Source organism: Schistocerca cancellata, chromosome 1 (genome assembly GCF_023864275.1).
Source record: "Schistocerca cancellata isolate TAMUIC-IGC-003103 chromosome 1, iqSchCanc2.1, whole genome shotgun sequence".
Taxonomy (NCBI): domain Eukaryota; kingdom Metazoa; phylum Arthropoda; class Insecta; order Orthoptera; family Acrididae; genus Schistocerca; species Schistocerca cancellata.
The window spans coordinates 514,167,187-514,181,990 of NC_064626.1; the positions used below are offsets into that span (position 1 = coordinate 514,167,187).

Here is a 14,804-nt window from a genome sequence, read left to right on the forward strand (position 1 = left end):
GGTAGCCAGACGTCTCTCAGAGTTGGAACGTTTGGAGCATTATGGGCAGGGGCCCCCAAGCAGTTCTGGATCCTGACGATCTAACGCGCCAGTCAGACAAATTCGCGCACTACATCCCTCAGGAGGACATCCAACAACTTTATCTATCAATGGAAAGCCGAATAACTGCTTTCATAAGGTTCAGAGGTGGAACGTTATTGACTTGCTCAATTTGAGAAGCTCGTTCAGTTGAATAAATAACCCAATTTTTCTGAAATTGTAGTCATTGGTTGTCTATGTATTTACATCACATCCAATTCGCACAATTCTTTCGTGATAAGTCGCTTTTTCTGATATTATCACAACATAATTAAGCCACAGTTACATCGGCAATACATATAAACAACGCCAAGGTAATTTTCTTTATATCTAGACTGATGAGCCAGAACATTATGACCACCAGCTTAATAGTTTGTTTGTCCGTCTTTGGAAGGAAATACATCACTGATTCTGCATATCAGGGATCCAATAGTTTGTTGGTAACTTTCTGGAGGTATGTAGTATTACATGTGTAAGCACTGGTCACGTAATTCTTGTAAATATCGGGCCACTAATTTGCGTACTCGGTAATATCGCCCGATAGCGACCCAGATGGTTTCCATAGGATTTACAGCAGGCGAATTTGGTCGCCGAGACATCAACATGAGTTCACTATAATGGCGCTGAGGCCGCTGTAGAACGATTCTGGCTTCGACACACGGTTTTACTACTGACAGATGACAAGGCCGAGGGGAAAGAAATCAAGCATGAAGGGATGCAAGTGGTTCGCAGCTGACAGCGTGTCTTCGATTATTACCACAGATCCCATGTAAGTGCAGGTGAATGTCTCACATAGCGTAATACTGCCCCCACCAGCCTGGGTCCGTGGTGGATTGACGTTTCGAGCCGCCGTTCACCTCGTTAACAACGTTTGTGGAGACGACCATCGACCTAGCGTAGCAAAAATATGATTCATCCGAAGAGCTGATACGTTTCAATTCATCGACGGTCGAATCACAATCATCCAGTGCCCATTGCAATCGGAAGTGAAGATGTCGTTGCTTCAACATGTGAACACGTAGGGTGATCTGCTGCGGTGCTTCATGTTCGACACGTACGACAAACGGAGTGGTCTGAGACACCTGTGTTTGCATAAGCATTGTGCTCTTTTGGTAGAGATGCCACTATCCTACTTTACAGAGCAGACAAGCCTCCGAACCCCACTTTCTATTAAGAGTCGTGGACGTCCAACCACTTTGTACTCAATGGTTGTTTCACTGTCCTCCTATATTTTTCCGTAGATTCTCACGACAGTAGCACGTGAACATTTGACCAACTACGCCGTATTCGAGATACTAATTTACAGGCTCTGCGTAACAATAATCTGCCCTTTGTCATAGTCACTTATCTGAAGTGTTTTCCCCATTTTCAGCCCATATCTTCCCTAGCGTGATCCCTCGCGCGTATCTGCACCGCTTACATACTTCTGTTACCACGTCACGTGCCCGGGACGCCACCAGGCGGCACCCAACGTCGCTATGGGCAGTGATCATAATGTTTTGGCATATTAGTGTATTGACGATGCCACTTTGACTTTATCATATTAGGATAATACAAGGGTTCGTCTGTTTTAAAAAGATCTGAAGATGGTCATTGTGTCCCGAGTATGAAGACATTTCTGTGATCATAGACTGTAATTAAAGAAACAAATTCCCTCTGCTAGTGTCGTTGCTGATCCTCGATGAACTGTCGTTGTTTGCTAATCGTATATCTCAGACTCTGTATCACTGTCGGGTACAAGCGCCAGTGTCGACTTCAGTTTTCTTGATTTGCTGTCATACTCATCGAATGTCAATGCTGTTGATAAAAGAGAGAAATACATAGCAAGACGGAGAAATAAATGACACTTTTATAATAGCCAATAATTACACTGAAGTTACCGCGATCCATGACGGTCCCTTGGATATTACAGAAGGCGCGACGTGGTTCTTATTGGGCTGTGTGATCACCACGGACGGCAACGAATGCTCTGAAACGTGCTCCCATGTTGGCCACAAGGTTGGTAAAGGAGTTATTCTCCTCGACCACCACAGCTGACAGCTGCTGAAAAATCTTTGGTGTATATTGACATGTTGCAATACGCCTCCCCAACGCATTCGACACGTGCTCGATGGGATTTAAGTCAGACGAACGGGAAGTCCAGTCAACTCGCCGAATATTCTCTCGTTGATAGCGCTTCACCACCTGCGCAGTTCGATCAGGTTGCGGATTGTTATCTATAAAAATGAAGTCAGGGCTGAACACATCCTTGAAGAGACGCACGTGAAAGAGTAGTACAGTGTCACAAAAACGTAGAGCGGTGAGTTCACCGTGTTAAAAGATTTGGAGGTCAGTACATCCACGTAACAACGTGCCTCCCTGCACGATAGTAGACTACATGGATCATCGTGTTCGACAATCTTGCTGGGTGTGTTACGTGTTCCCACCTCTTGCCACATGAGAGTACGTGCATTAATGATCTAGTGGGTAACAGTGAACGGTCTGTGAGACTATTCATGGGCTATCTTGTTGTCTACAGGACGTTAACAACACCAGAAGACTGAAGCGAAATGTACGAAGAAGTTCAGAGGACCGACTATTGGTACAGGGACTGGAAGTTGACCCTTAACGTACAGAAATGTAACATGTTTATAAATATGTGAAGAGATCCATTAATCTTCCATTACACCATTCGAGACAAAACACTGAAAATGATAACTACCGTAAAATACTTAGGAATAACCATCCAGAGCAACCTGAAACGGAAGACCACATCAAATGCAATTTAGGAAAAGCAGATGCCTGGCTGACATTGTGGGAGAAACTTCACGACATGTCATTCGTCCACGAAAGAAGTGGCTTAAGTAACATTTGTTCAGTCCATTCTCCACTATTGCTTATCACTATGAGCCCTTACCAAGTTGGGTTATTAAATGAAACAACAAGTTTACTATTACCAGTTACTGTTTATTTATCTCCACGATACGTTTCAAAGGTTTAATGGTCACAGGTTTCTTTTACTATCGTAACACATCACATATATACTGCCGTATCTTGTAAACAAATATGGCGTCGGAAACTACTGGGTGCATGGATTGTAAAGCAGAGGAGAAAACATTATCACAAGGTACAAAGAATATACCTCCTACCAGCATTATTACAGAATAAATTTTAAAGGATTGGGAGGTGTTGTTTTGAGGTGTCGAATAAATTTGTTGGTATAAATACCTCAGGTGGTATATAAAACCGATTTTGACAACTTGAAATAGCTTAAACTACATACTCGTTTATACAATCAGGTGAAGTGTTACAAACTTTAAGTACAATAATCATGTTGGCTGCAGTGGTATAATTATACACAAATAACAGTTTTGGTTGGGATTCGTAGATAGATATGAAAGGCTGGAGGCAGAAGGGGAGAAAGAGAAAGTGAGAGGGATAGAGAGGGTGGAAAGAGTGATTTTATGAGAGCAAACTTTACAAGGAAAGGGGTCCTAGGATTATATCTGTTACATATAATAACTGCCTAAAGGTTGGTGTAATACATTGTTTAATGCTTCAAAATATGCAGATGGATGTGTAATTTGTGCCAGTAGTTGATGTGCATATAGTTTCAAGCTGACAAGGGGTACAAGCTGTTGGTGTGATGATATGTCTGTAAATGAGGTCAATCTCTTGTACACTGGACGGCTGTCATGATAACATAACTAAATATTTATGGTAAATATTAAGATGTAGGTGTGTATGTGTACATTGCAATTTTAATGGCGTACGCAGTTGCTGAAAACAAAGATGATAGTATTTTATTATTGTCATTTTTGTCATTTAAGATGGATTCAGGTTGTTTTGTTTGGTGTCTGTATATTTGGAGTGTTTCAAGGACGTCTAGTTTTCTGCCTTTTGGTTGGATGTGTAGGATGCTGATACTTGTGTTGTTAACATGGTGTTTTGTTTCGGGCAGCTATTGATGGCGTGTGGCATTTTTTTGTTTTTTATTGCTGCCATGTGTTCTTTGAATCTAATCTCAAATGACCTGCCTGTCTCGCCTATATAGAAGAAGTCACAGTCCAAACATTCAATTTTGTACACATCTGTTTGATGAAGTGGGAGTGATCTCCGTTATTTCTTCTTCTAATGTGAGAGGAAGTAATGTGTTGCCCGACTCTTCCCCGAATACACTCTGTCGGAATTCCCAAGGTAAAATTCTCCTCGATCACAACGCCTCTCTTGTACTATCTCAAATTCTTTGAGAATTTTGAAGAGAAGCATACACATTCAATAATGAGAGAACACTTAAAACCGCAACAGAAGTTACACATGTCTAAAACATAGAAGTACCTACTGGTTCCACACTTGCCTCATTTGACATACAAAACCTTTATTCCTCTGTGCCAATAGATCCCACACTACAGATAATCAATGCCAACCTACAAAAGCACAAAAAAATTCCTTCATCTCACATTACTGAGCTAATGGACCTGCTTGAATTCACACTTTCACACAAATATTTTAAATTTAACAATAAAATTTACAGATAAACAGATGGTATGGCAATGGTCTCGAATCTTTCCGGATTGCTAGTTGAAATATTTATAAGTAACTTAGAAGACAAAATCCTGAATTCCAGTCACCACCTCCTCAAAAATATCATCTACTACTACAGATATGTAGATGGTCGCGAAATGACCAAGACGAGAAAATCACATAAACTAGAGCTCATACGGACGTTTACCGGTAGTGATTCTTCCCACACGCCATTCGCAAATAGTACCCTCCGCAACACACCGTAATCTAGCTTAAGAAGTATAGACGTAAATGTAAATGCAGAAGGCAAAACGCGCGGCATCTGATCCTCAGCCAGAAATGACTGAATGTCTATTACAACAGACAGTTTTTCGACTCCATACCGTTTATCGCAGCAAATATGATTCAGCGACTCCTCTTCCCAATCCATGCCCCTTCCATCCCCTCGTCTTGATTGAAACTTTACACTTCCAAGAAACAATATATAAATTCGCATACAAATAAATTCTTCACTATAATTTCGCATATTAGTTTTAAATAGGACAAAGTGTAGTCTGATATATACTGGAGTGCCAAGGAAACTGGTACACCTGCCTAATATTGTGTAGGGCCCCCGCGAGCACGCAGAAGTGCCCAACACGGCGTGGCATGGACTCCACTAATATCTGAAGTAGTGCTGGAGCGAACTGACACCATGAATCCTTCATGGCTGTCCATAAATCTTACGGAAGAGTACGAAGGGATGGAGATCTCTACTGAACAGCACGTTGCAAGGCATCCAAGATATGCTCAATAATATTCATGCCTGGGGTGTCTGATGACCACCGAAAGTGTTTAAACTCAGAAGAGTGTTCCTGTAGCAATTCTGGACGTGTGGGGTGTCGCATTGTACTGCTGGAATTGCCCAAGTCTGTCGGAATGCACAGTGGACATGAATGGATGCAGGTGATCAGACAGGATGCTTAAGTGTGTATCACCTGTCAGAGTCGTATCTAGATGTATCAGGGGTCCCGTATCACTCCAACTGCACACGTCCCACACCATTACAGAGCATCCAGCAGCTTGAACAGTCCCCTGCTGGCATGCGGGGTCCATGGATCCATGTGTTATGTGTTGTCACACTACTTTCTGTTCCTGGTCTTCAGAACTCAAGTTGTACATTTTTTCTCGAACATATGTGGTACTGCTTCCTTCAAGTACAGTATATATCAATACAATTTAAAATAGTTATCGTAAGCCTTTTCTTCGAGTGTTTTCGTTAATTCTACAAGGCCGTAATCAACACCTACAGCTTTATTCTTTGAACCGATTTACTGCTATCTAATTCTTAACTCACAACTGACGGACCACTCCTGTCTTCACATTTTATAGAACGCTTCGCCAAAATATTTTGAATTGCACTTTTCGTTTCAAAATGGTCCTGAAATTTTTGGTACGCACATTCAATGCTTAGCCAACGTTTCAGCAATCATGCATCGGATACACACAGTAAATAAGTGTGTGTCTTGAAATATTTGACTTCCAGGTAAGTAAAAAATGCTACATCACTTTATTTGTAGACTCACTGAAAAATAAAAATTCATCTTTTATCTTGATTCGATCATAATTTTCCAGCAGTATCGAAGGCTCTGAATGGATTAGAAGCCGCTTTTAGGCCAAGTTTGTTTTTTTTAGTCAGGTGGCCAGTTCAGAGATATTGTAAGTGGTTCATTTTGTTGAACAGCCAAAAAATTTAGGCATTTTTACAGTATAGCTGAATGTAATTAAGCTACTTACTTACTCACTGGTCATACCGTACTCGAGTCCATTACCGCAGGAAGGTATTTTTGCCATCTGTCCCTGTCTTGGGCTATTTCCTTCCATTCACCTTCAATACCTAGGCTCCTCAAATCAGCCTTCACATTGTCCTCCCATCTACTCCTCGGTCTCCCCACAGGACGTTTTCCCTCTAGGTGCCCTACCAGTACTCTGCGCGCTGCCCTGCCATCCATTCGAGCTACGTGACCCGCCCATCGCAGCCGACGTGATTTAATAACACTGATTATGTCAGGGCTTGAACAGAGTTCGTGAACCTCTTCGTTGTGCAGTTTTCGCCACTCTCCGCTAATGTCATCCATTTTTGCTCCGAAATTTTTCCTCAAATTTTGTTTTCAAATACTCGAAACGGCTTTTCATTTTGCACAGTGCGAGACCAAGTCTCACACCCATACAGCATAACTGGTAGAATAATAGGTTTGTATATTCTAATCTTTTAATTCCTAGACAATATCCGTGATGAAAGTAATCTATTCAGTGAGAAGTAGCACGCATTTCCCACCTGTAACCTCTTCTTCAGTTCGGATTCAATCTCATTTCTCGAAGTGATGTCCACGCCTATATACTTAAATGTGTTCACCTTTTCAAACTTTTTCCACACCCTCTCAATTATCTGCTGTCATTCGTACAATATATTCTAGGACTAAATTAAAAAGTAGCGGAGACAGGGCATCTCCCTGCTTAAGTCCGTTCTTTATTACAAATTCCTCTGACTCCAATTTCCCCACACGTACTCTATCTTTTGTGTTTTTCAAACTCGCTTCTATAAGTCTAACATACTTCTTTGGTATTCCAAGTATCAAAAGAATTCTGTACAATTTTGATTGCAATACTGAGTCATATGTAATTAAGCTACAACCATTAATATTCCAGAACTTAAAACTAGCAGTGTCTCAAGTCTTTTATGATTCATGACATAACTTAGTTTTAATATTCGGAATAAGAAAGGTCACAACAAGAAAGGTACGCTCAACTGCACTGTCCCACTTTCTGTAAATTATTACACATATTTCTTGAAAGGATGAAGATGTTTATCACGTTAATACGTGGAGAGTTATTACTTGTACCTCTGACACAAAAATAAACTTGGACTAATTTTTGGCCATCCAACGTAACGAACCTCATTTGAAAATGTACTGTCCTGCAGAGTTTTCAGGCTCTCAGCGACTCCAACCAATTTACGGCAGCGCGTTCACCGTAACTGAATGTGCTTCCAGTGACACAGGCCTTTCTGGTGCAGGTATCGGCACCGGAAAAGTACCGCGTGCGGCAGTTCGTGTCGGTGGGCGACCGCTGGCAGCAGCTGCCTACGTCAGCGGGGGACTGGACCACGTGCCTGGCGCTGCACGCCTCGCTGTCGCACGTGCACCACGTGGAGCGCCAGGCACGCTCCTGGAGTGGGCCCCTCTCCGTCGCGCTCTTCGCCGCCGGGGACGACGTCCGCCTGCTGCTCGCCTACGTCACGTTCCTCAGGCGTTGCCGACGACACGTGCGAGACCGGGTACGTCCGGCCACGAACCCCGCTGTTCTGCAACTGGGCGTCTGTCACATATACTCCTGAGATATTGTCACCGTCATGAACTTTTTTGAAACAGGTTTTATGGACCTGTTACACAGAAGGTAGTGGAAGGACATTCACAAAAATGTTAGAATTAAAAAAAAAGCCATGATTTTCAGGATGTCTTTTACAGTGGACACTGGGTCTTTGTAACGTATGAGATCTCTTCAAAAAATACCGGAACATTCGTAATTTCGCACCAGTGGTGTATTGGACCGTAATGCGGTTGGCATCCCTGCACACGCCTATATTTAATGTGTAATTCCCAGAAGTTTCATTGTTTTATATCTGTTAGTTATTGTTCAGTGCTGTACTGAGTGGAATGCTGTGTCGTACAGTTTGCGAATTTCGAGATGACAGAGTTAGAGGAGCAATGCGTCTGCATTCAATTTTGCGCGAAACTCAAGAAAACCTTCACAGAAACCAAACGATGCAGGAAGCGTATGGTGATAAGTGCTTAAGCCGTTCTCGGTGTTACGAATGGTTCGCACGGTTTAAAAATGGGCGGAAGGATGTTAAACATGACCCTCTTTTAGGGCGCCCATAGACGTCTACCGACGACGCTCATGTCAACGAATTTGTGTGTGGCAATCGAAGACTGATTCTCCGAGAGATTACAGAAGAATGTAACATTTCAGTTGGATCAAGTCATGAAGCTCTGACACAGCATCTTGGAATGCATCGTCGTACAGCCCGTGAGTCGAGACCAAAAAGACCTTCGCCTGGCAGTCTGTGAAGAGCTATTGGATCCCGCAAATGAGAACGAGTTGTTCCTCAAGAGAATCATAATGCTGGTGAGTCGTGGGTCTACGGTAATGATGTTAAGAGTAAGGTTCGATCTTCACAATGGATAGGGAAAGGTTCTCCAAAACCAAAAATGCTTGTCAGGTCGGGTCAAATCTCAAAATCATACTGATAGTTTTCTTTGACTTTGAAGGATTAGTTCGTGCCACAGGGACAAATTGTAAATAGATGGTACTACCGCGTCGTGTGGTGACGCCTGCTTGAAAATATGAAAAGGAAACGTCCTGAAGTGTGGCGAGACAATTCGTGGCTGTTGCATCACGATAACGCACCCACACATTCATCCCTGTTGGTGCGTGACTATTATACAAAGAAAGAAATTACTGTGCTCTCTCATCCTGTGTACTCTGCAGCCTTGATCCCTGTGGACATTTTTTTTATTTCCAAAGTTGATAACTCCGTTGGAAAGACGAAGATTTGCAGCAATAGACGAGATAAAAGAAAATCCGATGACGGATTTCGCGCGATCCAGCAAGAGGCATACCAAGACTGTTTCCGGAAATGGAAACAGCTTTGGGAGCGGTGTATCAATTGTGGAGGAGAGTATTTCGAAGGAGACCATGCATAATAAGTAAAAGGTATGCATAGAAAAATTTTGTGGACAAAGTCCCGAATGTTTTGAAGAGATATCGTATGAATAAACATTAGAAAGAAAGTGAAAAATGTAAAGAAAGTGCTTCATTAGCGATTTACTGATATCGCTTCTATACTGTCATTCCAAATTTTGAAAAAGGCTGCTGCTGTATTCACTTGGGGAAGGAACGTGATTTTGGTGCAGCTCAACAGCTAACAGACCGGTATCATCCTCCTCCTGCCGCTCCTCCTCCTCCTCCTCCTCCTCACTGACCTCAGGATCAGACAAGTCTCCATTCAAAAAGATAATCTACAATTTCTTCTGAACCGAGTTTTGACTTGTATCCTTTAACAAAATGATCTTATTAACATAGTACCTACTTTGCTTACTTACAATAGTAATAACAATAATGCATTAGATAATGTCATTTAGCAACAATGTTAGCAAAGATAATCACCATTGGTGCCTTGGGACTAGTGCTCGAAACTGTGGTACTAAGTCCCCCCGTCCGTTGCAATGGACATTACTATTACGTTACCATAAGAAAGAAACACCCAGTAAAACCAAATCTTACTGCTCAGCAAATCCATATAAACAACACTTATAAATATCATCTGCAATATATTTTCATGGAATAAGTTCCGAGAAATACACGGTAGTGAAGGAGTATTCGCCTGCTGTGGTAAAACGTCGTAAACAGAGTGGCTGCTTGGCGTCAAGTGGTCGTGGTGCCGTGTCTCCCGCCAGATGGCTGCACCATACTGTCCATTCAAATGGACCACGGGAAATACAGCATCTTTGATAGCAGGTCAGAAAATTCCATGTCCATTATAGTGGCAATTGGGTCTAAGGGGGATATGCAAGTATTCAGGCTAGGAAAAGGCTATACATCATAAGCGACGTGCCTCAAAAGGGATGCTATAATCCAACTCTGCATCTTCACCATATTCCGAGACATTTATACTGGAATGTTCTTGAAGGGCACGGTATAGGCTGTCTAATATCGGTCCCCCACTATGGCCCATAAATAACGTCTTCCGTTAGCAGTTAACCGTCTCATTTCTTCCATAGATTCTTGAAAGGTCACGCGTTGATCTTGTCATAAAACTTCTAAGGACTTTTCTCCTTCTGCAGGTGTTGTAACTTCGTTGTCTGTCACTTCTAATGAGCTGTTTTAAATGTTACTGGTTTCACTATCTTTCTGAGGCTTCTTGTATTTTTACCATTGTGTTATTCGCTAAGTTTTCAGGCAAGTCCCACTTGACCTAATTACGGTCTATGAGACGCACGCTATTAGATTGCATAGACGCTCCTTTTCTATATTGAACTTAACTGTCACATCCAAACAATAAATGTTTAGACTTGACTCCCAATTCACATATGCACATTTGTGGCTTAATAATCTGGTAACCCCACTGTCAACAATTTTTCGCCCAGTACCGCCAAAACTTTGCGTACGCGACGGCAATTTGATCCTAACTGCTGTATAGTCGAATTAGACGGGAACTCCGTCAATTTTGTTTCCATCTTACGAGTGAACTAACAAACAAAATGTTCAAATATGTGTGAAATCTTATGGGACTTAACTCCTAAGGTCATCAGTCCCTAAGCTTACACACTACTTAACCTAAATTATCCTAAGGACGAACACACACCCATGCCCGAGGGAGGACTTGAACCTCCGCCGGGACCAGCCGCACAGTCCATGCAGTCCATGTCTGCAGCGCCTTAGACCGCACGGCTGACTGAACTAATCGACAGCATTGAATGATGCAAGAACAGTACGGGGGATCGATCTTTCCTCTGTCCATTGATATATAATACTTCGTGCTATCTCTTACATAAGTGATGAAGTATTATGAATAGCTTAAGGCTGCACTACACGGCTCTCACTCGTGGAAATAGAGAACGACCTTGAAAAGCAGTACGGCTCACAGCCGTGGAATTAATCTAATAGTTTAATTCCGAATAAATATACAGGATAGGGGCCTTGGCTTGTCAAAAAGTAACGTCATCACAAACAAAAAGTTTCGTCCTTTCGAGACCTCAGGCTGATAACGTATAAGACAGCCCTAGCTTATATAGCGGCCTCAAATCAGCGAGGAAGAGAGCCCAGAAGTTTCTACAGTTGTATCAATATCCAGGCATAGTCACATGCCACTCACTGATGATCACATCTTGCAGAGCTACCAGACTGCGATGATGTTGACCGATACATTTCCACCGTTCCAAATAGCCCCAAACATTTTAACGGCATTAAGACCGGGCGATTTAGTGTGTCAGTTGATGAAAGGTAGGTTGTGTTCACCAAACCAAGAACGGGTGCATGCACGGCTGTTGGTGTACTGGAAGACGGGAAGAGTCCACAGCATACCTAACACAAAGATGAAGGAGCAGTGTTTGGTCACTGAGAATATTGATATAAACTTCCTAGCTCCAGCATAAAGTTTTAATCTCTCAGGAAGTCTCAATTCTACGCACACTCTGCTGCAGAGTTAATATTCATTCTGGTAATAATCCCACCCAGACTATAACTAAGCCTTCTCCCAATATCCTTTCTTCCAACAGTGCTAGACCATCAAGTCTGCAGGAGATGTTCTGTGAAGTTTGGAAGGCAGTAGATGAGATACTGGCAGCAGTAAAGCTCGGAGAGCGGTTCGTGAGTCGCGCTTGGGTAGTTCAGGCGTTGGAGCACTTTCGCCACAAAGGCAAATATCCCAGGTTCGAGTCCCCGTCCGGCAAACAATTTTAATCTGCCAGGAAGTTTCATACCCGTCCATCTTCATGATAACCTAAATGTGCGGACACTAGCCGTGGTACAATAAACACCGCGGAAACGTCCGGGCTGAACTACGCTCTCCACACACTGCGGGTGCCGACGCTACACTTGTCATCTAGCATCATTTCAAATGAGGCAAAATCGAGACTCTTAGGAACATACTACATGCCTGCAGTAAGCTACTGCCCCGTTTCTGTGTCTTTTGGCCCCATAGATACGTGCAGAGTTTTGCGCCGCTGAGGGCAATATCCTTTTACAGACTAAATATCCACAGCATGTAGTTCTGCTTACAGTGTTCATTCTGAAACTGGTGAGATGGACCTGCATTCAGAGACAGCAGCAGTCCCTGTCGGGTTTTAGTCATTGACGAGGAGTGACCCTTGTCTCCGGTCGCTGTCGGCTACAATGTCCTTACGGCCTTTGTTCTTACCCCATGTTATATGGCTACGAGTAGCACACCGTTACTTTTTCACGTGCGGGACAACCCGCGTTGATACGACAACAAATATGGCAGTATCATTCACAATGTGGTCACTGACACATCCAAACACGACAGCTTCTGTCTTTCCGCTGTACTGCTACGTCTATACGTCGATGAGTCTTACTGCGCTGGTTCCATACACATAAATCACTCCATTGCGATGGCTTTCAATGATGGACTGTTAAATGAACGCATGGTACCAGACCAACATCATTAGCATTTATTCAAAGCGACCACTGTGCTCTTTTAAGATGGTGGCTAATACGACATCTGGTGAACTTATTTCATTCTTGTTATTGGGATGATATAGTTTCGTTGCAATCGTTCACGGATCTTTGAGAAAATCCCACAAGCCATCATGCTGCATTTCTCATGCCCCAGACGTGTTGCCATTCAGCAAGCACGCATTATTTACGTTTTTTCTTGACAGTGATGTTCCGAACACTAAAATCACTTTCTCTACAGTGCTTGTGCGTAGCTAATAATAATAATTACATGTGGTTCAACGGCCACATATTTCAATTGTACGCAACTTTGGCCACACGCATTTACTGGCGGGGAAAGATGACCTACTGTCTGACGAATCACGTGTCGTTCCTGGCTACTTTCAGATTATTGAGAAGTGAAGGCTATGTTAAAGACAGAGTGAATTATTCTGTATTCGAACCTGAATCTGATTTCTCTACCTTTCGGATTCCCGACCGTGCGGAACCGATGACTAGCCTCTAGATACCACACTTCTATGTCGATGACGCCAGAGCTTAATATAGGGAAGGGTTTCACAGCCTTTGTACTAAAAGCGCCCATTACTACGAGCTGTATTTCTGTTTGTCTATGTCACGCAATTTGACCGCAAAATGTAATTTTTAGTTCCATAAAAAGTAAATATAAAAATTACACTACTGGCCATTAAAATTGCTACACCAAGAAGAAATGCAGATGATAAACGGACATTCATTGGACAAATATATTATACTAGAACTGACATGTGATTTCATTTTCACGCAATTAGGGTGCATAGATCCTGAGAAATCAGTACCCAGAACAACCACCTCTGGCCGTAATTATGGCCTTGATACGCCTGGGCATTGAGTCAAACAGAGCTTGGTTGGCGTGTACAGGTACAGCTGCCCATGCAGCTTCAACACGGTACCACAGTTCATCAAGAGTGGTGACTGGTGTATTGTGACGAGCCAGTTGCTCGGCCACCATTGACCAGACGTTTTCAATTGGTGAGAGATCTGGAGAATGTGCTGGCCAGGGCAGCAGTCGAACTTTTTCTGTATCCAGAAAGGCCCGTACAGGACCTGCAACATGCGGTCGTGCATTATCCTGCTGAAATGTAGGGTTTCGCTTGGATCGAATGAGGGTAGAGCCACGGGTCGTAACACATCTGAAATGTAACGTCGACTGTTCAAAGTTCCGTCAATGTGAACAAGAGGTGACCGAGACGTGCAACCAATGGCACCCCATACAATCACGCCGGGTGATACGCCAGTATGGCGATGAGTAATACACGCTTCCAGTGTGCGTTCACCGCGATGTCGCCAAACACGGATGCGACCATCATGATGCTGTTAACAGAACCTGGATTCATCCGAAAAAAATGACGTTTTGCTATTCGTGCACCCAGGTTCGTCGTTGAGTACACCATCGCAGGCGCTCCTGTCTGTGATGTAGCGTCAAGGGTAACCGCAGCCATGGTCTCCGAGCTGATAGTCCATGATGCTGCAAACGTAGTCGAACTGTTCGTGCAGATGGTTGTTGCCTTGCAAACGTCCCCATCTGTTGACTAAGGGATCGAGACGTGGCTGCACGATCCGTTACAGTCATGCGAATAAGATGCCTGTCATCTCGACTGCTAGTGATGCGAGGCCGTTGGGATCCAGCACGGCGTTCAGTATTACCCTCCAGAACCCACCGATTTCATATTCTGCTAACAATTATTGGATCTCGACCAACGCGAGCAGCAATGTCGCGTTACGATAAACAGCAATCGTGATAGGCTACAATCCGACCTTTACCAAAGTCGGAAACGTGATGCTACGCATTTCTCCACCTTACACGAGGCATCACAACAACATTGTTTCCAGGCAACGCAGGTCAACTGCTGTTTGTGTATGAGAAATCGGTTGGAAACTTTCCGCATGTCAGCACGTTGTAGGTGTCGCCACCGGCGCCTGCCTTGTGTGAATGCTCTGAACAGCTAATC

The 14,804-nt window shown here is 43.3% G+C and overlaps 1 protein-coding gene across 1 annotated transcript in view; it reads left to right on the forward strand.

The window, feature by feature from the left end:
* Positions 1-14,804, forward strand: part of LOC126187411 (beta-1,4-glucuronyltransferase 1-like) — a 76,909-nt gene that overhangs the window by 12,252 nt on the left and 49,853 nt on the right. The window contains exon 2 of the mRNA XM_049928517.1: positions 7,637-7,897. Coding sequence (XP_049784474.1) covers positions 7,637-7,897 — 261 coding nt within the window. The remainder of the gene's footprint in view (positions 1-7,636; positions 7,898-14,804) is intronic.